A 24,346-nucleotide genomic window follows, 5' to 3' on the forward strand; every position below is an offset into this window, starting at 1 on the left:
GCCTTGACTGATAAGGGCAAAACCTACACCAGGACAGGGATCATGGCGTGTTTTTGTGAATCACTGTCTAGATGTACAGTGCTATTTATTGACTACAGTCCCCCGAGTGTGGCAGCAAGAGCAGGAGCTGGCCCGATGTTTGGAGAAGTTGGCTGTGGTTCCAATTAAAACACGCACACGCAACCCAGCGACAGGGCAGTCCCCGACCAGCCTTCCAGAGATGGGAAGGGATGCGAGCTGTGTGCGATGCAGCAGCGTTGACTCTGCTGATGGGGAAAGACGAGCCCCGGGGGCTGGGGCTCAGCAGTGCACGGGCTGGGACAGGCAGCTGGGAGGGCTGAGGGGAGGTGTGAGGGTGGAAGAGGGTGAGTTGTCCTGGCTCTGGATTGGCAGGGGGGTTGCTGACAGGCAGAGGAGGGGTTGCTAGTGTATTGCCGGCGCATTAGCGGCGCGATTAGCTCGGCTGCTGTGGCGAGCTGGGGGCTGCGCCCAGGTGCAGCCCGGCGGGGCGGCACGTGCCCTTCGGCGGAGGCAGCGCGCTGGAGCCGGGCGGCGGGAGAGCGCGCGGGAGGCCAGCCGGGGAGGAGCTGGCCGGGGAGGAGGTGGAGGAGCGGGGAGGGCCGAGGGAGGCTGCTGCGCTCCCAGGGACGGCTGAGGTCCCCGCACACTCGCCCAGCGCCGCTCTCCGGCTCTGCCCTTTGGTGGCACCGCGCTGGGGAGAGGGGGTGGGAGCCCAAACCCCGCAGCCGTGGCGGAACTGCGAAGGGGACGGAGCTGGGCAGCGCCGCTGCGGCCGCGTTTGACCACGAGGCTCCCCCAGGAGCTCCCCTGTCCACCCCGCTCCGCAAATCCCCGAGGCGGGTGCCTGCGTGGGTGAGCCAGCCCCGGCCGGCCGCAGCCCGGGAGCCCCCGCCGCGCACGAGGCGCTGAGCCGGGGAGCAGCAGAGGCGAGATGCCATCCAGCCTCCGGGCACCGGAAAGTTTCGCGGCTCCGTGAGCGCGGCGGCAAACTGCCCCCGCCTCCGCCCCCTTCTTCTGGCTGGGCGCCTGGGGCCCGCAGCGCAGCGCAGCTCCCTCGGGGCCTCCGCAGCTGCAGGGCCTGGGGCGGGCGGTCTCTGGGGGCGAGGCGCGGGACCCGTGTGCAGGACAAGGGCGCTGTTTGTTCTCCTCCACCCTCCCCGGCTGTCGCTGGTGGGGGCGGGGGGGCAGCCGCAGCAACCATGGAGCCCGAGGCGATTGCGATCCTCTTCCTGAACCAGAGCGAAGGCCTCCCCCGGGGGGAATTCAACCTCTCGGGGCTCTCGGAGGAGGAGCAGGACACCAAGCCCCTCTTCGGCATCGGCATCGAGAACTTCCTCACCCTGATCGTCTTCGGCGTGATCTTCGCCTTGGGGGTGCTGGGCAACTCGCTGGTGATCGCGGTGCTGGCCAGGAGCAAGCCGGGCAAGCCCCGCAGCACCACCAACATCTTCATCCTCAACCTGAGCATCGCCGACCTGGCCTACCTGCTCTTCTGCATCCCCTTCCAGTCCACGGTCTACGTGCTGCCCACCTGGGTGCTGGGCGCCTTCATCTGCAAGTTCATTCACTACTTCTTCACCATCTCCATGCTGGTCAGCATCTTCACCCTCTCCGCCATGTCGGTGGACCGCTATGTGGCCATCGTGCACTCCCGCCGCGCCTCCGTCCTGCGGGTCTCCCGCAACGCGCTGCTGGGCGTGGGGCTCATCTGGGCGCTCTCCATCGCCATGGCCTCGCCCGTCGCGCACCACCAGCGCCTCTTCCACCGGGACGCCAGCAACCAGACCTTCTGCTGGGAGCAGTGGCCCAACCCCCGGCACAAGAAGGTCTACGTGGTCTGCACCTTCGTCTTCGGCTACCTGCTGCCGCTGCTGCTCATCTCCTTCTGCTACGCCAAGGTGGATGCGAGGGGGAGGATGTCGAGGGTGCAGGGGATGGGTGTACGGGGTGCAGCTACAAGGGGTATAGCTATAGGGGGTGTGTATGTGGTAGTTACAGGGGCGTAGGTATAGGGCAGGTGAGTGTTTGGGGTACAGAGGTGGGGTGTACATATGCCAGCCAGGGGAGGGGCTGGGAGTTTGCGGTACAGTTACAGGGGTGGAGTGTAGCCTTAGGGGGTGTGTGAGAGTTTGGGGTACAGTTGCAGAAGTGGGGTGTAGCCTTAAGGGGGGTGTGAGAGTTTGGGGTACGTTAGAGGGGTGGGGTTTAGCTATAGGATGTAGCTATAGGGTGTGTGTGTGTATGGGGGTATAGTACAGGGATGGGATGCTGGTATAAAGTGTGTAGGTGTATACGGGGTATAGTTACAGGGTGGGTTTAGGTATAGGGTTTGTGTGTGTAGACGAAAAAATACAACGATGATTGAATAGAGGAAGGGGTAGACGCATAGCTATAGGACAGGGTGGGGTATAGGGTGTTAGCATCTGCAAAAGTTAGATGGGTGGGCTACCTGGTCTGTGTGTGGGTGCAGTAGCAGGGGGCTAGGCTATGAGGGGTAGTTTTGGGCTGCGTGCATGGGAAGAGAGTACAGAAGTAAGAACATGGGAGGAGTTGAAGTTTCGGTGTGTGTAAGGGAGTGGGGGTACACTCAAAGCGAGTTAAGTGTGGCTGGAGTTATACTGTGGATTTATAGGCTAGGAATGTCCAGTTGTAAGGTGTTTCGGGGAACCTCACACCTGTGTGGGTCCGAGGGTTCAGCAGTAAATGTGGGGAGGAGGTATAGTATAGCCGATAGTGGGCATATTGTCTGCTAGTTTTCATTTTTTTTAGAAAAAAACTTCTTTTTAAAATCTCCATTTCAGCTGCGATAAACACTTTCTGTGTTTTCCCGTACTGCTGGGTGATGAGCTCCGAACTGAGCAAGATGCAACAGTGTGCAAAGTTGTTAACATATTAAAAAAAAATTGCAATAAGTTAAAACATGCTGCACTTCAATAAAACCCAGCCACACAGGGCTGGTGTAACCACTAGGCGAACTAGGCTGCAGCCTGGGGCGCCAAGATTTGGGGGCGCCAAAAAGCAATGCCCCCCAATTTTTTTTTACACTATTGCTCAGGGGCAGGTACCTGTAAGTCTCTAGCATTCGGGCCGCGCCAGGGCCAGCAGCCTCTTCACCTCGGAGTCTCCCTCGCTTGCCCGGGGGCCACTCCTTCTCTCAGGCTCCCCGGCTGCTGCCGCTGCGGCCGCCCAGGAAGACACGGGCTGGGGACGCTGCCGCGGAGGAGGCGCAAGGGGCCACGCTCAGCTGGGGCCTTGCACCTGCCGGCCGAGAGCAGCAGGAACCAGGCGCCGCTTGGGGGGAGTCGGGTGGCCCGAGCCCAGGGTGGCGCAGCCTCCGCAGCAGCAGGGGCAGGCGGGAAGCGTAGGAGGGGTGGCCCCCGGGGAAGCGGAGGAGACTCCGAGGTGAAGAGGCTGCTGGCCCTGGCGCGGCTCGAGCGCTGGAGACTGACAGGCTGACCCCTGCCCCATCCTGGCACCGCCTGCCCCTCAGCCCAGTGAGTGTTACCTGCCCCACCAGCCTCAGTGCCCTGCCCCATACTGTCAGCCACCCCAAGCTCACTATGACACAAGAATCCCTTGGCAAAGGGCCCCCTGATCTTCACAAACAGCTGTCACCGCAGGCCTGACAAACACTGCACCCTGCACGTGTCTTACAGGGCACTTACCCACAAAGAGGAACGTGGAAGGGATCTACACAAGGCTGGTAACTTGTCAAGAGTGAGAATCTTTGTGAGATGTGTGCATGAGTAATATTGAAGGAATAATGTATTTACCTTAAAAGTCTGCTTTACAGACTAGGGGTAGAAATGAGTCACCAGGGGATAATGGCCGTTTGGGGTAAGGGGGATTTGTCACCCTGCCTAACCTGGCTGATGATGCAATGCAAGGCTCAATTGTTTAGCTTTGCACAATAGTAAGACTTTGAATGGGACACCATCAGAGGCAATGGCAAACAATTGAAATGCCTTAAAGGTAAAAAAGAAACATTACAACAGCCGTTACCCGTTTGGACAGGCTGTTTATAATGCTAAGTTTACTAGTTTTCGGAGGTTGTCGGGGAGGTGGAGGCGCAAGGTGGAAGTTTCGCCTGGGGTGCAAAAATATCCTTGCACCGTCCCTGCAGCCACATTATTACTGGGGTCCTGATCCGTACGATGCCCATTCTACCACTTACTTCTTAATGTCCAGTTAAAAGACACTAAGAGCAACAGGCACGCTACCCGCTTGTTAGGGAGCCTCATCCTGCATCAGCTGAAGTTAATGGGAGCTTTGCCTCTGACTTCAGGGGGCTCAGGATCATGCCTTTTGCTGCCAGAAAGCAATCACTTGATGATGAGCAAGTTTCTGATGAAAAGGGCTGAACTGTGACACACTCACTCTCCCCACTTCTTCGCTCAGGCAATGATCCATTTTCTGTACCATTGTTTTCTGCAGCTTTGAAGGAAGCACCAGTTCAGACTGCTGTTCTCCAGAATCTAGAACAGGTTGAATTCCGTCAGACTGGACAGTTCTTTTACTGAGATCTTGCAAACATTTACTCGCTTCCTTAGTTCTTACTCACTACAGTAAATTGCATTGAAGTTAATAGGTCTGCTCATGTGAGTAAAATCTGCTCTCTTGCTGAGGGATCAGTTCCTCCAAAGCAAACATGTTTCCAAGGGGGTTGTAGTGTATAATTTATATAGTTTGTGTAAAAATTCATTAATTGTGATGTGGAAAAAGGACCGATAGAGTGCAAACGTGCATTTTAAAACACTTTGAAATATGCTTGTATTCAAAGGACAAAGTTTCTAAATTACAGAGCAAAAACAACATTTAAAGTGACAGAGGTGTCAAACTGGCAAAAAGGCAAAACATTAAAATTAGTATTAGCCCTCAAAGGTTTAGTTCTCTTTTCTCTGTGTGGTAGGTAGATTTCTCATTGTCTGTAATAGGAGTTACTGTGTGCACTGAGTAGATTTGAGGGGAAGAAACCAATACCATAGATTTGATCATCACCATATTTAAATAAAGATATTAACAGATATGGGGAAAGTGTTAATGGACATGCTCAGAAGATGCCTTTTTTAAACATTAATTTTTAATGAATAAGTATTAATAATTTTTATAGCCAAAAGAGCATCATTCACAATATTGACTTATGGCCTCTAAACCCTTGTTTTTTACATGAAAGAAGTTTTGTAAGTTAAACAAGTGTGAATGATTTTTAAAATTATAAATTTTTACTTGTAGAATTTAAAAACAAAATTAAAAGGGATTGTTTTTTAACAGACTTTATTGAAATATTAAAGTTAATATAAACACACCATTTTGATTATAAAAATAACTATTTATTATAAATATTAATATAAAGAATATGATTTTAAAAAAATCTTCAAATCTGAGTCCCAGAATATCAAGTTTATGCCCAAAGCAAATCTTTTATGGTCAAGTTAAAATAGCCTGAAACAGGGGTTAACTAAACTAATTAAATGTATGTTAATTAACAGTAAAATGTTGTCACAGCCAGGAAATCAAGGCAATTCAAAGTTGCAGCTGAAACCTCATTTTTAACTCGCTACCAGGCTGTCCTTACTTCACCCTTGTTTTGGTTAGGAATTGAAGGGGTCTGAGATGACAGGCCTAATCCTGCTCCCGCTGAAGTCAGGATCCAGCCCTGAGGGACCAGTTCTGTGAGATGCTCACCACCCTCAGTTCGTAGCAGTGAGAACTGAATAAACTCAGCTCTTTGCAGGAGGCACTTGGCATCTGTCTGCGACATAAGGGCTCACTCCTACTGTGACTGTAATGTCATTGACAAAACTCCACCTGCAGTATTTTGGCACATCCGGATGAGCAGGGGGTGGGGTAGGTTAAGATTGGAATGGCAATAAATCAGTGACAGAGTTTCAGTCTTAAATTTGTCCAGGCCAGAGCTGTGATAGTATATGTCCAGCAAAGGAGTCATCATGAAGCTCCATTTAGCAAATTACCATAGAATGCTATTGAAATAAACACAACCATGACATCTTGGCTTCCCAGTACACACAGTGTGAAAGGAAAGTTGCTGTGTAATATAACAGGTACATCAATGGCTACATTTAGTTATAAAGTAGAGCATATTACTAGGTCAGATCCTCAGCTGGTATAAATTGATGTAGCTTCATTGATTTCTATGGAGCTACATTTAATTACGCCAGCTGTGGATCTGTGAAATAGTAATAATAAGGAAGCTTCAGTCTACTCATAATGTAGTTTAAGACAAAGGGAATGCAGTTCTCTATTTGAATATATGGCATTTTCAGGACTGTTGTAAGGCAAGTTCTTGTTTTTTTATGTAAATTGTAATTTCCTTCATTTTTTATGCATTTAAATGGCAAGCTAGCTGCATTCCCTCTGTCTTAAATTACATTATCAGAGAATTCACATCCTACTGGGAAGTACTAGCAAAAGGACAGCTCTTTCTGAGAGACAACAGCACCATTACAAATTACAGAAATACTGAAACAGTGATGGGTATTTCTAAAATCTGTCCTCCTGCAAACCCAGAGAAAACCAGAGCTGGCATTCACATGTAATGAGATTTATAAGCAGTGATTAACTATTTAATAGTTCAGTAGTGAGTATTAAATTAAGTGCATATTATTTGATGGATAGCTTGAAATGGCTCTTTTCAGTAAGTGTGATTTGTCATGAGATTACGTATTTCTTTTATTATTTACTTATCAATTTATTGTATATACTATTATGAGGTTACTATAGGATTGTACATTAAAAAGTGCCACTTAAGGACCAATGGCTCAAGCCTGCAAAGTGCCAAAGCTTGTTTTGGGAGGTCCTGAGCATCTTCAGTTCCCATTTACCAAGGAAGTCTAAAGTGACTAGTGATTTTGGGTGACTCAGTTTTTGGGTCCCAAGTTGAGAAAGCTTAAAGCTATCCTCTGAAAACCAGGGCTCATTCATGTTGGGCACCCAAAAATCATGGCACCCAGAAACTAAGGTAACTACAATATTAGTCACTTTTAAAAATCTTGGTCATTGACTTTGATGGGAGTACTCATGTGGCAGGATATACCCCAAAATGATTATTGTCCACTTATCCATTTCAAATATTAATACCTGCCCTATTTTTTACTTTTGCCTTTAGAAATACTAAGAGAAACCAGTCTCCATTATGTACTAATATCCTGAACATTCTGAACTGCGGAAATTCATTTTGATTTATAGACTCAGTTAAAAATATAAATCACACAGCGTAGGAGTCCTAACATAAAAATGAGCTTAAAAATGTTCCTGGACTGAAATCTTGTATCCCAAGTTTTAGCAGGAGGATGTTAATAGAAGAGGAATAACCCAGGCCCACCAAGAAAAATAAAAATAAATAAAATCTATAATAGTTGTAGTGACACAGTACTAAGTAGAATGGAATGAAAGGCTCTGCTGTAGTAATTGAATTGGTCCCAGTACCATAACTATGGCACTGCTGACAATGACATTTGAATGTAAATAAGATTTATATGACAAATTGTGGTTCAGAATGCAATGTTTACATATATCAAGATACAGTCATTATTATTAGATAATTACGTTGTGTAATCTACTTAGGGGCATTATTTTAAATGGATCTTTCCAGGAGCTACTAATAATGAAAGTGTAACCAATGAAGTGGCTGTAAGTAGCAAGAAATCAAATATGCTTTAAAACTGTACAGTGTTTATGCTTGTATGTTGTTTGGTGGAAATATATATGCCAAAAGCAGCAGGGTCTTTTAAACCATGTTCTCTCTTTCTCTCTCTTTCCCCCCGCGCTGTGCCCCCCCCCCCCAGTATGATTCAGTGATGGCTTTAAGACTCTTCTACCGCCATGGTCATAAAAGACCCTGCAAAACCTCAGGTTAATCAGGAGAATTTATTCCCTTTTATCCTTTCCTGAGAGCAAAATATGATCTGTAAACAATAGGTACATGAAAGCTGGGAGCTTGAAAAGTTTTATGTAAGGAATTGTTTTTCCAGATTTTAAGTCTTTTGACATATAAATTCTTGTTAGAAAAGAGTATGGAGTACATTTTCAGCTAAGTGAGTGGGGATTTAGTTGTGTGAATCAGCTATGTTCTCCAGGCTGCTTAAAAAATAAGAAGTGATCCTTCACTTCAGCTAGCTTTCTGAGCTCAGATGGAGTACTAAATCTTGGTACCAAACTCACTTGGATGTATTTCTGCATGTTACAGGTTTTTTTTCCTAAAAATCCTGCAGTGTTACCAGCTGCTACAAATGCAGAAGTAGATGTCTTCAAAACTACTTGGGGTCAAATCCTGACTGGCATCTGGAAAATAGCATAATAGACCCCACCAAATCCATATTCAGTGTATGCTGTAAGAAGAACATTCATGTGTTCCAGTGTTGTGGTTGACAATAGCCCACAAACCACTACTTCACGCAATCTGTTCCGAAAAAAGGATCAGACACTGCCACCCTTGCTCACAGTGGATAGTATCATATTTTTAAAGTGATCCGATTGAAATGAGTGTGAGTAATAGAGGAGCAAGGGATCATTCATTGGGAGCATTCTGGTCCAAAGTAGGAATAGTGTGTACAGAGGCCATTGGTTGATCTTGGAGTATACGTACATAAACATATCACTCCTCCACAGCTCCTGTCATGTGTGGATTGTCTGCTTTGTTTCAGTGGTGTTGGAATAGGGGCATCCAACTTCTGCCCGTGGACTGCAGATTATCTGGTGAACCCCCCATACAAAGCTAGAATTTGACTAGTCAAATGGCTGCATGTGGTGGGTTTGTGAAATTAGTACCTAATCCAAAATGGAGAAAGTTCAAGGGGTTAACTACCTGGAGGAAATAGCCTATTCAAGTAGTGTGGAGCTGGCCACTACTCCAGATCTTAGTCTAAAGTAGCAACCGGGGGAATGGTTTTCATTTCTCTCTCACTTGCTCTTACTCTCTTCCAAAGTCAGCCACACATTCACCACTCACTGTCCTCATCCTCCCCATCCAGCTCCTACTCATACCTTGCTAGAAACTGCTTATTCTGTATATTACTCTGGCAGAAGCAGCCAGGATTTTCTCTTCCCTCCCTTTGCCCAGGTGAGAGGAGGGGAGCAGGAGTCAGGAGAAGGAAGATCATTGCCCCAGGTTCTCTACAAGAACCCAGGAGTTCTTCTCATGGAAGTCTGGGAAAAGGGCTGTTCTTGCCCTCTGGTCTCCTTACTATTGAGGTGGAGAGGTCTGGGGGTTCATCCAGACCACACTCAGTGAAGGCCAATCTGTGTGTCTCTCTCATGCTGTTCGTGGGTCAGGCTTGTCTACTGACAGTTTGAGTCATGTCAGGAAGATGCAGAAGAATGGAGATTGAGATGTACAAAAAAAAATGCAGGATCAAGCAGTTGGTATGTATATACTGCTGAACTAATACACTTCTAATGTATTTAACAGTTATCATACCTTTAGCCTTGGATTTACATACAAATTGTCTTCAGTTGATGTTTTCAGGTATCCGGCAGTCTTTTACATCTTTTCTCTTCACCCTCAAGTGATCATTGTCATTCAGAAATATATCCCTTTTCTTTTTAACTCATTAGATCAGTGGTTCTCAACTCTGGTCCACCGCTTGTTCAGGGAAAGCCCCTGGCGCGCCGGGCTGGTTTGTTTACCTGCCACATCCACAGGTTCGGCTGATCGCGGCACCCACTGGCTGCAGTTCGCCGCTCCAGGCCAATGGGGGCTGCGGGAAGGGCGGCCAGCACATCCCTCGGCCTGCGCCGCTTTCTGCAGCCCCCATTGGCCTGGAGCGGCGAACCATGGTCAGTGGGAGAGGCGATTGGATGAACCTGCGGACGTGACAGGTAAACAAACTAGCTCGGCCTGCCAGGGGCTTTCTCTGAACAAGCTGTGGACCAGAGTTGAGAACCACTGCATTAGATACATTTTTCAGAACATATGATTAATACTGGATCACATCTGTGATCCATCTTATCTAATATCCTTTCTCTGAAAGTGGCCAGAACCAGATGGTACAGAGTAAGGGGCAAAAGACACCACAATAGGCAGATATGGGATAATCTGCCCCCAGGGAAGTCTCCTTCTAACCTCTAAATTGAGATTGGTTTATAAACCCTGAAGCATGTGGTTTTCTATCCCTTTTAAAACTCTGTAAAAGTATGTACTGTTATGACTCTGGATAGTCTTGTTATCCATATAAATACGCAATCCCTCCTTTGATTTTGCTAAATTCTTGGCTTTCATGGCATCCGGTGGCAATGAGTTCCATAGTCTAATTGCGTATTTAAATTTGCCACCTTTCCATTTTATTGAATGTTTCTTTTTTTTGTATACTTTTCCATAAACAATTGCATGGCACAATTTTTTTTCTTCAGATCCTGTCCTACAGATGCTCTTAATTTCAGAGCGAATGATGGTTGCAGCCAAAATATGTTCCTGCTACACTACCCAAAAATCTTGTGCGTGAACTATCAAGGTTCTGTTACAATTTTGAAGCTTCTCTTTAATGACAAGTCAATTCTGTTGCCAGAATAAAAAACTGACCTACTATAGATACATGACAAGTCATGGCAAATCTTGCATAAAGGTCATATTTCACTTGTGACACATTTTTGTATAAATAAAAAAAACCTTTTTAGTTTCCTTCTTCAAAATCAGACAGCTCCAAGGCGTGATTATATTAACCAAATATCCAGCTGCTGAATGCAAATTATGCAGAAGACTAAGGAAAGCTACGGTTCAAAATATACATTTTTTATTTTATGTGCAAAGAAAGTCATCCTAAATTCACAAACATAGACATTCTTCTGGAAGAAAAATGATTGCCACTTACAAATGACTGTAGAACAGGTTTATGTTTATTGGCAGATTGGGTTCACTGCCATGTATATTTTGTTATGTGATGCATCTGTTTTTTATATTAGAATTAAATAACTTATGTGCTTCATATTTGTTGATTCCCATGGGTGCATATTAGATATTACAGCATGCACTTTTGAAATGTGTAGACTGGATACATCAACATTTGCAAGCAATATTGGACAGCATAATTTTGAAACATGTCCCTTAATTTTAAAAGCCATTAAATGCAAGACGCAAATTAATCTTTTTCAGGTCCTTAATCATCTGCATAAAAAGTTGAGAAACATGTCAAAGAAGTCAGAAGCATCCAAGAAAAAGGTAGATTGCTTTCCTTACCAAGCATGCTAACTTCTCAATGTAATGTTGCTTGTTACCAAAGGTATAACATAGAGATGGACTTGAATCTAAATACACCTGAACATTGAGGGTTTAAAATCCAATCCTCAAACTAGATTTGAATTTTGCTTTTGGCCCCTAGTCTCTACAATGGGCTAAGCCACTATTCTAGATCTTTATACTTTGAACTTTTGAGGATGTGAAAACCAGATCCAGAACCAATCAGTGTGACTCAGACGTATTTCTAGTAGAAATGTACTTTTCACTTCTCCTGTATGTTTTCCCTATCTTGTAAATTTTTTCTGCTAATGTAATTTTTGATGTAATACGAAGAATTTCTGGTTTTTAAGATGAACATTCTAAATAAGGTTTATTTTACTTCCTGATCCTCTTTTAAAACATTGCCATGCATGAAAACTGTTTTTATTCTCTGCTGTTCAGGGCTTAAATTAAACACCCACTACTAATACTGCAAATAAAATTTTGAAAAGTTCTTTAAATCACAAAGCTAATATTGTTCTTTAGGAATGTATAGAAGGGTCTGTATCATAGTGAATTTGTCTGGTAATACAGCATGTAGAATTCTAATTTTGAGCAGACTTGGCACCAGGAGCCATGTAGAGTTCTAATTCTGAGCAGACTTGAAATCAGGAGTTTCCTGCCTGACTTCTATATTTATGAACACAGGTCAAGATTTTTTTTTTTTTTTTAGAGGCACAGTGTTAAGAGGATTAGGTATTAAATCTCTGATTCAGCAGGGTGCTTAAGTACTTTGTGGAATTGGGGCCTATGATATAACTACTAAAGATTCAGGAAATTGCCAACTTTTGTGATTTTATCCTATGTCTTGTGATTTTTGGTGTTTTTAAAGCTTCAGCTCTTGGAGTCATGTGGTTATATGAGAATCTGAGCTTTAATTTAAAAATAAAAAGTGTACCCTTATGTACCTTAAGGGCTCAAAAACCAGAGGCAAACAAAATTAACCAAAATATTATTGTTTGAAAAATATAATTGGTTTAAATCAATCTCATGAGTTTTTGGGACCCAACTAATGACAGTTGAATGCTTGGGGTTGGCAATACAATTTTACATAGCCATACTGAAAAAATATATACTATTTTAAATTATTATTTCTTCTAAATAACAAGAACTCTTGCTCATTTTCATTCTGCATTTAGGGCCTAATCCTATGCTTCTCATAGTATTCAAATGAATGGGTGTTGCCTGATTAAGGAGTTCATAAGTGGATTTTTAAATTAGACTTTCATATTTAAGAAAAATGTTAAATGCAAAATAAATGTTTCCTAGAATACTATTTTTGTATATTTATTGATCACACACAAAACGTTAGCATTAACATATTAGAATTAGCATATTTCCTGAAATTATATTTCAGGTAGTTTTATTTACTTATGTGTAATGTTAAGAGCCATCCCATTAAATAAATAAGAGCAGCCCTGTAGTGTTTCCTTGGTTGCAGATTATACTGATAATGTTGTAAAGGTAAACTTTGGAATTAGGTTTGAGAAGGATAATGGAATAAAACAGATGTTGCAAGGATTGTCAAACCATTATGCACAGTTAGGCATCCCACAGATACCGAGTATCTTAAGCATGATAGATTTAAGAGACACAGGGACAAAATCTGCCCTAAATTCTTTGCCATCGAACTAAAATCACGAGGGGGTGGGGATTGGGGGGTAGGGGGTTGCTTGGGTGTAAATAAGGTCAGAGACAAATCTCTCTTAGTAAGTTGAGCAGGTATACAATTATCCATATCATTCTGCTTTGTATCAAAATGTTAACATAGTGAAAGGGTTAGGGCACTGTGTTTTCTTTATGTCATATATACAGGAAAAAAAGAAATTTCTGAAAAAAATCTGTAGGTTTATTTACCTTTTTGTTTCCTACTGAAAATGTATGCGTGATAAAGACAATATTTCAATTCCCAGTGGGAATTTTTCCTAAATTGAAGGGTCCTATTTGTAATCTTTTATTAAGACAGATCTTTTATTGGGCAGATTCTGTGCTGGTGTAAATTAGCACACTTTTATTGATATCAGCAGAGTTTTATTGATTTGCATCAGCTGAGGACCTGGCTCATTATTTGCAAATATTTCAAAATATTGCAAAAATTTCCTTGCTCCATTTTGTCCTTCCTATCCCCTACTACTGCCTCTAGAAACAGACTTGGGAGAGGTGTCTCTTGGTGTCCATTCCCCTCACAAACTTATTTTATTTTTTGAACAGAGGGACTGATCCTCAGCTGTGAAAATTGTCGGACACAGTGACATACTCTGACAGCGATTCTCAAACTGTGGGTTGGGACCCCAAAATGGGTCACAACCCAATTTTAAAGGGGTCAGCAGGACTGGCTTAGACTTGCTGGAGCCCAGAGCCGAAGCCCAAGTCTCACCACCAGGGGCTGAAGCAGAAGCCAAGAGCTTGAGCCCTGGGCAGCAGGGCTCAGGTTACAGACCCCCTGCCTGGGGCTGAAGCCCTTGGGCTTTGGCCCCTCCACCCAGGCAGCAGGGCTCGGGCAGGCTCAGACTTCGGTCCCCCCTCTTGGGGTTGTGTAGTAATTTTTGTTGTCAGAAAGGGGTCGCGGTGCAATGAAGTTTAAGAACCCCTGCTCTACGACAGTTTACACCAGCTGAAGATCTGCCCCAGAGACTATAGGTTGCCTGAATCCTGTTCATTTCCTACTCTAGGATCAAACACATGGGTTATTTCATGCTAGTTGCTAAATTTATCCATAACATAATCCCACTGTAGCCAGTGAAGTTACAGAAGAGATGGATCTGGCTTTAGGCTTGATGTAACGCATTTAGGGCACAATGGGAGAGTGTGTGCAGAGGTAAGACAAGTCTAGGATAGAGTGCTGTGGAGTATGACTGGTTGGATGATCACTAAATAGAATCATAGAAGTGTAGGACTGGAAGGGACCTCAGTAGGTCAGCTAGCCCAGTCCCCTGCACTGAAGGCAGGACTAAGTAATAACTAGACGAGTGGTTTTCAACCTGTAGTCCGTGGACCCCTGCGGGTCTGCAGACTATGTTTAAGGGATCTCAGAAAGGTTGTCATTACCATAGAACAGTGGTTTTCAACATGTGGTCTACAGATCTTGGGGGGGGGGAAGCGGGAGGGATGGGGGAGGGTCCGTAGACTATGTCTAAGGTTTCCAAAGAGGTCTGCATCTCCTTTTGAAATCTTTTAGGCATCCACAAATGAAAAAAGGTTGAAAACCACTGAACTAGACCATTTCTGACAGATGTTTGTCTAATCTGTTCTTAAAAACCTCCAGTGATGGAGATTCTACAACCTTCCTAAAGAGTTTGTTCCAGTGCTTAACCACCCTGACAGTTAGGAAGTTTTTTCCTAATGTTCATCTAAACATCCCTTACTGCAATTTAAGCCCATTGCTTCTTGTCCTTTACTTAGAGGTTAAGGAGAACAATTTTTCACCCTCCTCTTTGTAACAACCTTTTAGGAAAACTTATTATGTTCCCCATCAATCTTCTTTTCTCTAGACTAACAAACCCAATTTTTTCAATCTTTCCTCATAGGTCATGTTTTCTAGACCTTTAATAATTTTTGTTGCTGTCCTCTGGACTTTCTCCAATTGTCCACATCTTTCCTGAAGTCTGATGCCCAGAACTGGATACAGTACTCCAATTGAGGCCTTATCAGTGTGAAGTAGAGTAGAAGAATTATTCCTCATGTCTTGCTTACAACACTCCTGCTGATAAATCCCACAATGGGATTTGATTTTTTTGCAACAGTGTTACACTGTTGACTCATATGTAGCTTGCAATCCACTGTAAACCCCGGATCCCTTTCCACAGTACTCCTTCCTAGGTAGTCATTTTCCATTTTGTATGTGTGCAATTAATTGTTCCTTCCTAAATGGAGTACTTTGCATCTGTCCTTATTGAATGTCACTCTGTTTACTTCAGACCAGTTTTCTAGTTTGTCTTGATCACTTTGAATTTTAATCCTATTCTCTAAAGTACTTGCAACCCCTCCCAGTTTGGAATCATCTGAAAACTTTATAAGTGTACTCTCTATGCCATTCTCTAAATCATTTGAGAAGATATTGAACTGAACTGGACCCAAGACCTATCCCTGCGGGACCCTACTCGATATGCCCTTCCAGCTTGACTGTGAATCATTTATAACTACTCTCTGGGAACCAATTATGCACCCACCTTATAGTAGCTCCTTCTAGGCTATATTTCCCTAGTTGGTTTGTGAGGTGGTCATGTGAGACAGTATCAAAAGCCTTACTAAAGACAAGATATATCACTTCTCCCTATCCACAAGACTTGTTACCCTGTCAAAGAAAGTGATTAGGTTGGTTATATGTGATTTGGCCTTGACAAATTCATGTTGGCTGTTACTTATCACCTTATTATCTTCTAGGTGTGTAAAAATTAATTTCTGGATTATTTGCTGCATTATATTACTGGTCTGTAATTCCCCAGGATGTCCTTATTCCCCATTTTATAGATTGGCATTATATTTGCCCTCTTCCAGTCCTCTGGGATCTCTCCTGTCTTCCTTGAGTTTTCAAAGATAATCGCTAATGACTCAGATATCTCCTCAGCCAGCTCCTTGAGTATTCTAGGATGTATTTCATCAGACCTTGCCGACTTGAAGACATCTAACTTGTCTAAGTAATTTTTAACGTGTTCTTTCCCTAATTTAGCCTCATATCCTAACCCCATTTTCACAGGCATTCACTATGTCAGATGCCCAGTCATTACTAAACTTTTTGGTGAAACAAAAAAGGCATTTAGCACTTCTGCCATTTCCACATTTTCTATTATTGTCTTTCTCCCCTGATTGAGTAATGGGCCTACCCTGTCCTTGGTCTTCCTCTTACTTCTAATGTATTTGTAGAATGTTTTCTTGTTACCCTTCATGTCTCTAGCTAGTTTAATCTCATTTTGTGCCTTGGCCTTTCTAATTTTGTCCCTACATGCTTGTGTTGTTATTTAATAGTCACCCTTCATAATTTGACCTTGTTTCCACTTTTTATAGGACTCTTTTTTGAGTTTCAGATCATTGAAGATCTTCTGTTTCTTCTTATTTCCCCCAGCTATTCCATCATCACTTGTGGATCTGAAAGAGTTTTCCTTTTGGCATGGGAAGGTTCATCTTTAGCAGATGAACTCTGCTCTGTTGATTAGGTGACCCTGATGTGGAATCTACTGAATAGTTTCCTGGAGCTTTTGTATCTCCAAAGGCAATGGATATTATGTGATGGATTGGGCCGACTGAAATAAGAATCTAGGTGTGGATGATTGTGTTAGTGAGGTTAAGAGTGAAGGTGACTGAAGGACCCTGAAGTTCTACGGCTGCTCAGTGAAGTTACTCATAGGCAGAGCTGAATACATTTCCTATACCAGCCAAATTCTGTTTCCAGCTAAAGGGAATTAAATCTAATGCTAACATTTCTGTTGAGTGAGAACTAATTAGCACAGTCTCCCATGCAGGAAATTTTTATTCATTGTCACTGAAATGGAAACGATTTTCATGAGCAGTCCAACCTTCTCTTGAGGAGATGAGATTGATTTCTTACCAGCTTGAGCTAAAAATCTATTGTTCAGAGTAAGTGGCTGGTTACTTACAGGTAAATAGAATCCAAATTCAAGAACCTAGCAAAACATCTAGGCCTCATGTACACTGATGTGTACCGTTTCTGTGTTATAACATACTTTAGTGTTCCTTGAGTAGATGGGACTAAACTCTATGCCCAGGGATATAAGATAGCTCTGTAACATGGTTTGACTCCGTCTACACAGGCAAGACCAAACCATGTTGAAAAAGTGACAAGACCTTATTTATGTAATAATAGTGAATGACAAATTTGATAGTTAAGATGGAGCTTATGTCTCTCATCAATGAACTAATTGAAAGAGGTAATTGCTGGAAACTTAATAGGTGTTAATTTGTCAAACAATTGCAAAACAATAAGTATTTTCCTAAAGAAGTAACTAAAAGTTAAAGAAAGCCCCGACAATGATTTTTCCAAGCCATGGTTGCATTCCATTATCCTAAAAGCCTAACATTTCTCTATTTATATCCTAGTACTCCCCATTGACAGAGTCTATCATTGGAGATGGATGGCATCTCCTTATGAAAATAAGGACAATGAAGTCAGGTAGCTGTAGTGTGGTCTAGTCTGTTCTGCTCAATTTGTTAGTTTTGTCTAAAATACTGTTTTTGTTGGTGAGCTTGGGTTTCCAGGTTATCAAAAGCATATATTAGCCTCCTCTTCCCAATTCAGGTTTAATACATATATTGTGATCATTTTTCATTGCTGGGCACTACTCCCATGATTTCCACCAACATTAATGGGATTTGTATGGCTAATGGACAGATTTGCAAAAGACCCCTGGTCCCCATTTAGGCACCTAAATTAAGTGGCCAGCTGGATGCTGAGCACTTTTGAAAATGTGGCAACTGAATTTAGGTGGAGGTCTTTTGAAAATCTGGCCCTAAATCTTTATGCAATTCACAGAAAACATAGCCTATTAGATTTAAAGTTATGGCATTTCTCAAGGGCTTGCATCACCACTGCATGACACCAGTTTTGTGTCAATGGAACTCCATTGCAACTCAGTGGAGTTCCACTGACATAAAACTGGACTTACAAAGTAGTTAATCGGAGCCTTAATCTTTACATACTGCTTCCTACCATTTGAATCACACAGTCCATGCAATGGGAACCTCATGTTTATCAAGTGAAGTTTGAGGGCCTATGTTCTTCTTGACCTAATCCCATTATATGAAATAAAATACATATGGCCGATAAACTAAAATAGTTTGTAAATACTTAGAAATGAGTTTTTTCCTAATATTTTTGTATCCCTATATAATGGTTTTGAAGCACGTTGTTTGAAACTGTTTGTTCAAGTGTTAATAAATCATCCTTGTTTCTCTTTTCCTGCCTTAGACAGCTCAGACTGTGCTAGTGGTGGTGGTGGTTTTTGGCATATCTTGGCTGCCACATCATGTGATCCACCTCTGGGCTGAATTTGGAGTTTTCCCACTGACTCAAGCGTCATTTCTCTTCAGAGTAACAGCACACTGCCTGGCTTACAGCAATTCTTCTGTAAATCCTATTATATACGCATTCCTCTCTGAAAATTTTAGGAAGGCCTACAAACAAGTCTTCAAATGCCAGATAGGTAACGAATCACCTCTGAGTGATGTTAAAGAAAGTAGAAGTCGGATAGATACAGCACCGTCTACAAATTGTACTCATGTGTGAGCAACAATTAAAAAAAAAAATCCTGTCATGTTGGGTTTTCTAGACTTCTAGAAAAAGCACAATGAGCTCCCAAAAAGAGCTGCAGCTTCAGCTTTAGCTTAATAACTGGTAGAATTAAAAAAATCAATTTCCTTACATTTATCAGATAACTGTGGCCATTCTTAATATTAGACATCTTTGTCTAGCGTGGTTCAAATGAAGATCTGTCCTTTGAAAGATGTTCCAGAAAAAGTGGGTAATGGTATGTCAGTACTAGCCCTCTTATTCATTTAGTAGGAAAGCTAATAACTTGCTATTTATAAATATTAAAGTACAGCATATTCCAATTGCACCTATAACACAAATATGTTAACATAGAATGCAAGTGTATAGTTCCTAATTCAGTTCTATAACGTCATACTTTATTCTATAAATTGTGTGTATGTGTGTGTGTGTGGGGGGGAGAAATGATCACTTCAAAGATAGGTAATTAATAGTGCAGTACTATGATTTCAAAAGAAGTGATTAGATTCCAAAGATAATTAAAACTTCAGTCATCTCTTCAAGGTTGGTTCTGACAATGGTTTTGTTTGCTTTTAAGCAAATGTTGAGCAGAAATAATTTTCATATGCTGAAATAATTACTTAGAGAAGAAATGCTAAACTAACTATGTAACTGTAGAATTTACACCAGGTTATTAACATGAGGTTGTACTTTGTGTGCCTTGCCTGGCTGCATATACAAAACAATGGTTACACCTTTATAAAATTTTGCTTAAGGCACTCACATAGCAGCGGCATAACATAGGTTGATGTAGTCGAAGTGGGAAGGGTTTGTTTCAGGTCTCTCTATATATGCCATTTCTAGTTATTGATATATATCTAAATATATTAGCTTAAACATTAAGTTATGGATATGTTCATACACACACACACTGTTATTCTTTGAAGGAAGCTTTAAATGGGGGTTGAAATTGTTGACATTAGCATTCCAACAGTTCTATTAGTGTCTTAATATCAGACAGCTTAATAGTTTTAAGTTGGAAAAAATACAATTAGTATTTTTAAAACAAATTAAATGGTCCAATCCTGTAGACATTTAACTAACATGAATAGTTCCACTGACTTTATTTGAGATTCTCAGCTAGTGTAAAGAGGTGTACCTCCATTGTCCTTAATACAGATCCATCAATGTATACCAGCTGACATTCTGACCTTCTAAGTTTAAATTTGATCCAGCTCCGACTGAAGTCAATGAGAGTATTTCCATTGACGTTAGTAGGAGTTGGGTTGGATCCATATTACGTGCATGATTTTTTACATTTTTCTCCAGTTAATGCTGTGCCACATTCCTCTTCTTCCTGAAACTTAATGTTTACAACAGGGCAGGTGTAGTATCTTTTTGTGCTTAGTGGAAGATAGCTGTGACAAAGTCAGTGAAATTCCAAGCTAGAGGGTATGGCTTAATTCACACAAAAATGTCTGCATTTACACACTAATTCATGCACTCAGACATAGCAGAGAAATCATCTTCCCAGAAAATAGTACTGCATATATAGAACTTTTGTTTATTTATTCACTTTTTCCTGTATGTGAATGGCTTACTCTGTTACATATCCGAGTGAGTACACATGAAATGGCATAGAGTTATTGTCCCACATGCAAAGTACATTATCAGAGTCAAATTAATTAATAGGCAGCAGGTTTAAAACAAACAAAAGGAAGTATTTTTTCACACAATGCACAGTCAACCTGTGAAACTCCTTGCCAGAGGATGTTATGAAGGCCAAGACTAAAACGGAATTCAAAAAAGAACTAGATAAATTAATGGAGGCTAGGTCCATCAATGGCTGTTAGCTAGGATGGACAGGGATGGTGTCCCTAGCCTCTGTTTGCCAGAAGCTGGGAATGGGCGACAAGAAATGGATCACTTGATGATTACCTGTTCTGTTCATTCCCTCTGGGGCACCTGGCGTTGGCCACTGTCAGAAGGCAGGATACTGGGCTAGATGGACCTTTGGTCTGACCCAGTATGGCTGTTCTTATGTTCTTAAAATAGAAAATGCTGAATGTAGTTTGGGAGACAGCTCCTTCAGGGGCTAGTCTAAGACTGTGGACTGAATTTCCATAGGAACTAGGGGCAACCGAAAACTTCACCACCTACTGCACGGCATACATCGTTGACCTGCCTTCTCTAACATGGTATACACAGCAACATATATACATAAATGGAATATATATTTTTAAAAACCCACCAAAAGACTCCACTGCAAACATAATTCTTCCTCTGGGGAGAGTATGAGAGAGGGAACAAACATCATGTGACAGGTGTTAGTCACATACTACTGGAAGGGGCTTGCATACTATGGTGAAGAGGGGTGGTATAAGAACCCTTAGAGAATAGAATGGCGAGATCTTGCAACATTTCTATAAAGATATAAAGTTATTTTGAGCAGTGGTTCTGAGAGTCTGTATTACAAATTTTGTGATTGGCACATTTTCACAGGACTGCACTGTAATTAAAAAATACAAAATCTGGCAAAAGAAGGGAATGTAAATTCATGCTATCTATAGGCACTCTTAATTTATATTTTTGCATAATTTATTTGCTTTTTTTCCCCACTGAAAAAATAAAATGACTATTTAGACAGAACTACAGCTACATTTGTTAACAACCTACATCAAGATAAAGAACCCTTTATTGTATTCAGGCTTTGTCACACTCACTACCATAATTACAGAGCACTTCCAGCATTTGTAACATACAATACCTCTGCTTGGAAACATCTGCTTTCAGTTTTGAAAGGCACTGCTTCTGGCATTTTTAATTTGAGTTTAAAAGTAAAATAAATACATAAACTCAGTTAAGATATCTAATTTGATATTTTATCTGGAAAAAGCTTCCTTGTAATGTTAATCATTTTAAATTTTGTTGATTATTGGTCCATAGTGGATCAATGAGTTTGAGCATTTTGTGGAGGAAACACTCCCTCACCTTCTTCCCAACAACAAATGAAACATGAATTAGGCCCTGTGGCATGGTACCTGGGCACTAAACTTCACTGCAGCTTCCCCTTCATCGTACAAAAGCACTCAGGTGAAGGGCTATGGGCCTGATCCAAAGCCCACTGAAGTCAAGATCAGACCCTAGAAGAAAGCTGCTTCAGAAATGCAGGATGGGGTGGGGTGGGGGTGGGAAGAATACCTTTGGGAATGTGAAACTCCACATCCAGAATCACAGGGCTGGGCTGAACCCCAAGTTGTGGAGTATTTGTGTTTGACTTTCTAATTAGGCCAAAGTAGGGTTGCCAACTTTCTAATCACACAAAACCAAACACCCTGTTTAGGCTGTTTCACACTGACTGTCTCTCAAAAAGTTTAGAATTAAAGTGCCCATTTAATATATTCAAAACATAACTATAATGTGATACATTGTTTTAGTACTAGGAGCTATTCAAGTCCCCTTTAAAATTGAATAAGGACAAGATCATGCTTTCCATATTTGTCTCTGCAGAGTGGATGGAAGGATAGGAAAGTCCACTTCACGGGCCTTTATTTTGTCAGTGAGAAAGAGGTTGAGGCAAAATGGCATATGGCGAGGTAAAAGCTGTGCAGCTTCTCCTGCTCACATGAGAGTGTGTCCCTCCTGCAGAATTCCAAAGTCCTCTAGAAAGAGGCTCGCTCTTGCAGATCTCACATGGAAGGGAGGCTGCTGATGGTTTCTTGCCAAATATTTTCACATTATGGAATTTCTTTTTTCTCTTTTTCTCTTTAAAAAATAACCTGAAATTTCATTAGAAAACTCTGCACTAAGAGAACTTTAATGTTGCACAAATAAGCACTCAATTTAATAATTTCTGATTGTTTTAGGGTTTCTCATTCAACCTTAGGTCTGCAAATTTGTGTGTATGCATTATTAAACCAGGATTTATTTACGTGATCACATACTCTCTAAAGTAATAGAGTGCATCATAAATTGTTCTACATGTTAGGTACACATCTGTAGCATCTTGTAAAACTACTACAGAAATACCCAAAATCCATAAATCATTTATCTGAAAATCAGAAAGTAAACTATTCTTAAATAATCATACTACACAATAAGTGCAACTGCACTACGTTATAATAAACTCTTGCTGGCATATCAGTGTCACCTACATATTCAGCTACATTAGCTTCACAGGCAATTGCCTCATCTCCTGAATTGCACCTGAGGAATGCAGTCCCCTTTTGGTTAAGAAAGTGGATAATACATGGCTGCCGATAAATTATTAAAATACATACTTATATTAAAAGTCTAAGTCGATACAAACATACTGGATCACTGAGAGTGAAAATAGTATAAATATTCAAGAAAGAAATATGAGAAAATGCTGTATCTGTTTATCTCAAGGAAGAGAAAAAATGGAAAATTATATTGGATTATTTGAGAAATAATGTGAGAAGGTAAACAGCAACTGCATTGGAATGCATATGCAAAAGAGGACAGAGTCAAGCTGGTGTGGGAGTCACCCTTAACATTGCTATTTTCTGACTTTTGAGTGCTTAACTGTGCCATTTCAACATTCTCTTAATATAGGGGTTTTTATTATGGAATATATTGTGGCTTTGGTAGATGAGTCATTTTCAACACATTAAAAGTGGTTTTCAAGCTATAAACTAGCTTAATAAAACAGCTTACTTTTTTGGCAAGATAAAACATTTGAGTGAAGTGTTAAAACTCACGGTCCTTCAAATTTTGATAGTCAGTGATTTTGAACTTGTGCATGTCTTTCCTAACTTTTGAAGCTTATGGCACTCATTTTTGTAAAAGAACATTACTATCTCCAAGAGATAAGCACCAGGTGGACTGTGTTTTAAAATGTTACAAAAAAGAAATTTTGTTTTGAATGCATAAATTGTGTGGACAGTGGAGAAAATCTATGTACAGTGATAACGCTATGAATGTTATTATTTTAGACTGCATTATGTTCGTGGCTGCTGCATACTTTGGTCTATTTATATTGTGCCTAACAATAGTTATACATTTTCAGATAAGAGCAAAGAACTTCTAGCTTAGAGTATTTGTACTAGTATTGTGAATTCATTACATACACAAATTGTGAAAGAGCAGAAAATTTAATCTGTATTTGTGTCAGTGTATAGTTGACTTAAAGTACCATGCAGCTGTTCTAAATGATATCTGTATTCTGCCTTAATTTTAAATACATCTGTACGATTTATGTTTCTGCACATAACTGTAAGGTACTGAAATATTAAAACAGTTTTAGTGTGTTTGTATAACAATCTAACAACCCAAAGGTAATCTTTCAGGGAGTTAAGGGGGATTAATTTTCAATGCTATACCAATTATCAGATGGAGTCCCATAGTTAAATGCCCTCATATCAGAATGCAAATGCCTTTATTGAAGTTTTGTTGTGCCATTTTACTGAATTTTAAAAGCCTTTGAAATGTAAATATTTTAAATGCAGCGGATTCTGAGTTTCCTTTTCCTTAGGCTGGTGTAAATAAACAATAACAACTGAAGTCAAGGGAGCCATACCAATAGAAAACCGGGATAAGATTAGAATTGAGCCCTACAAGTTTGTGCATTACTCATGAATTACACACACAGGGCCAGATTCTGATGTCACTTACATTAGCACTAGTCTACAAACACAGTTGAACCACAATAACCAAATGTGTGAATCATAGCTTATTTAGTTATTTCAATGCAAGTCTATGTGGGCCCCTCTTATTTTGGAATAATAATGACTAAGGTTGGTAATGGCCTTACGCGGTAACTCATTTGATTTAATTGGTGCAGGTTTGTGTGTAGACCACTCCTGGGAGAATTCTGTGCCAAAATTAAAAATTATGCATATAATATTTTAAAA

General features: G+C 41.5%; 1 protein-coding gene across 2 annotated transcripts; it reads left to right on the forward strand.

The window, feature by feature from the left end:
- The first annotated feature begins 232 nt into the window (after window positions 1–232).
- GALR1 (galanin receptor 1) lies at window positions 233–24,346 on the forward strand. 2 transcript variants are annotated; one of them, XM_048840074.2, is made up of 4 exons: window positions 233–1,919; window positions 11,129–11,194; window positions 17,306–17,378; window positions 18,174–18,398. In XM_048840074.2, the coding sequence occupies exons 1-4, from the start codon at window positions 1,221–1,223 to the stop codon at window positions 18,251–18,253; spliced, it is 918 nt and encodes a 305-aa protein (XP_048696031.2). In that variant the 5' UTR covers window positions 233–1,220; the 3' UTR covers window positions 18,254–18,398. The 2 variants fall into 2 exon arrangements, with proteins under 2 accessions (XP_048696031.2, XP_048696030.2); XM_048840073.2 differs by lacking the exon at window positions 17,306–17,378 and having other exon boundaries at window positions 18,174–24,346.

This window comes from Caretta caretta, chromosome 2, assembly GCF_965140235.1.
Source record: "Caretta caretta isolate rCarCar2 chromosome 2, rCarCar1.hap1, whole genome shotgun sequence".
NCBI lineage: Eukaryota > Metazoa > Chordata > Testudines > Cheloniidae > Caretta > Caretta caretta.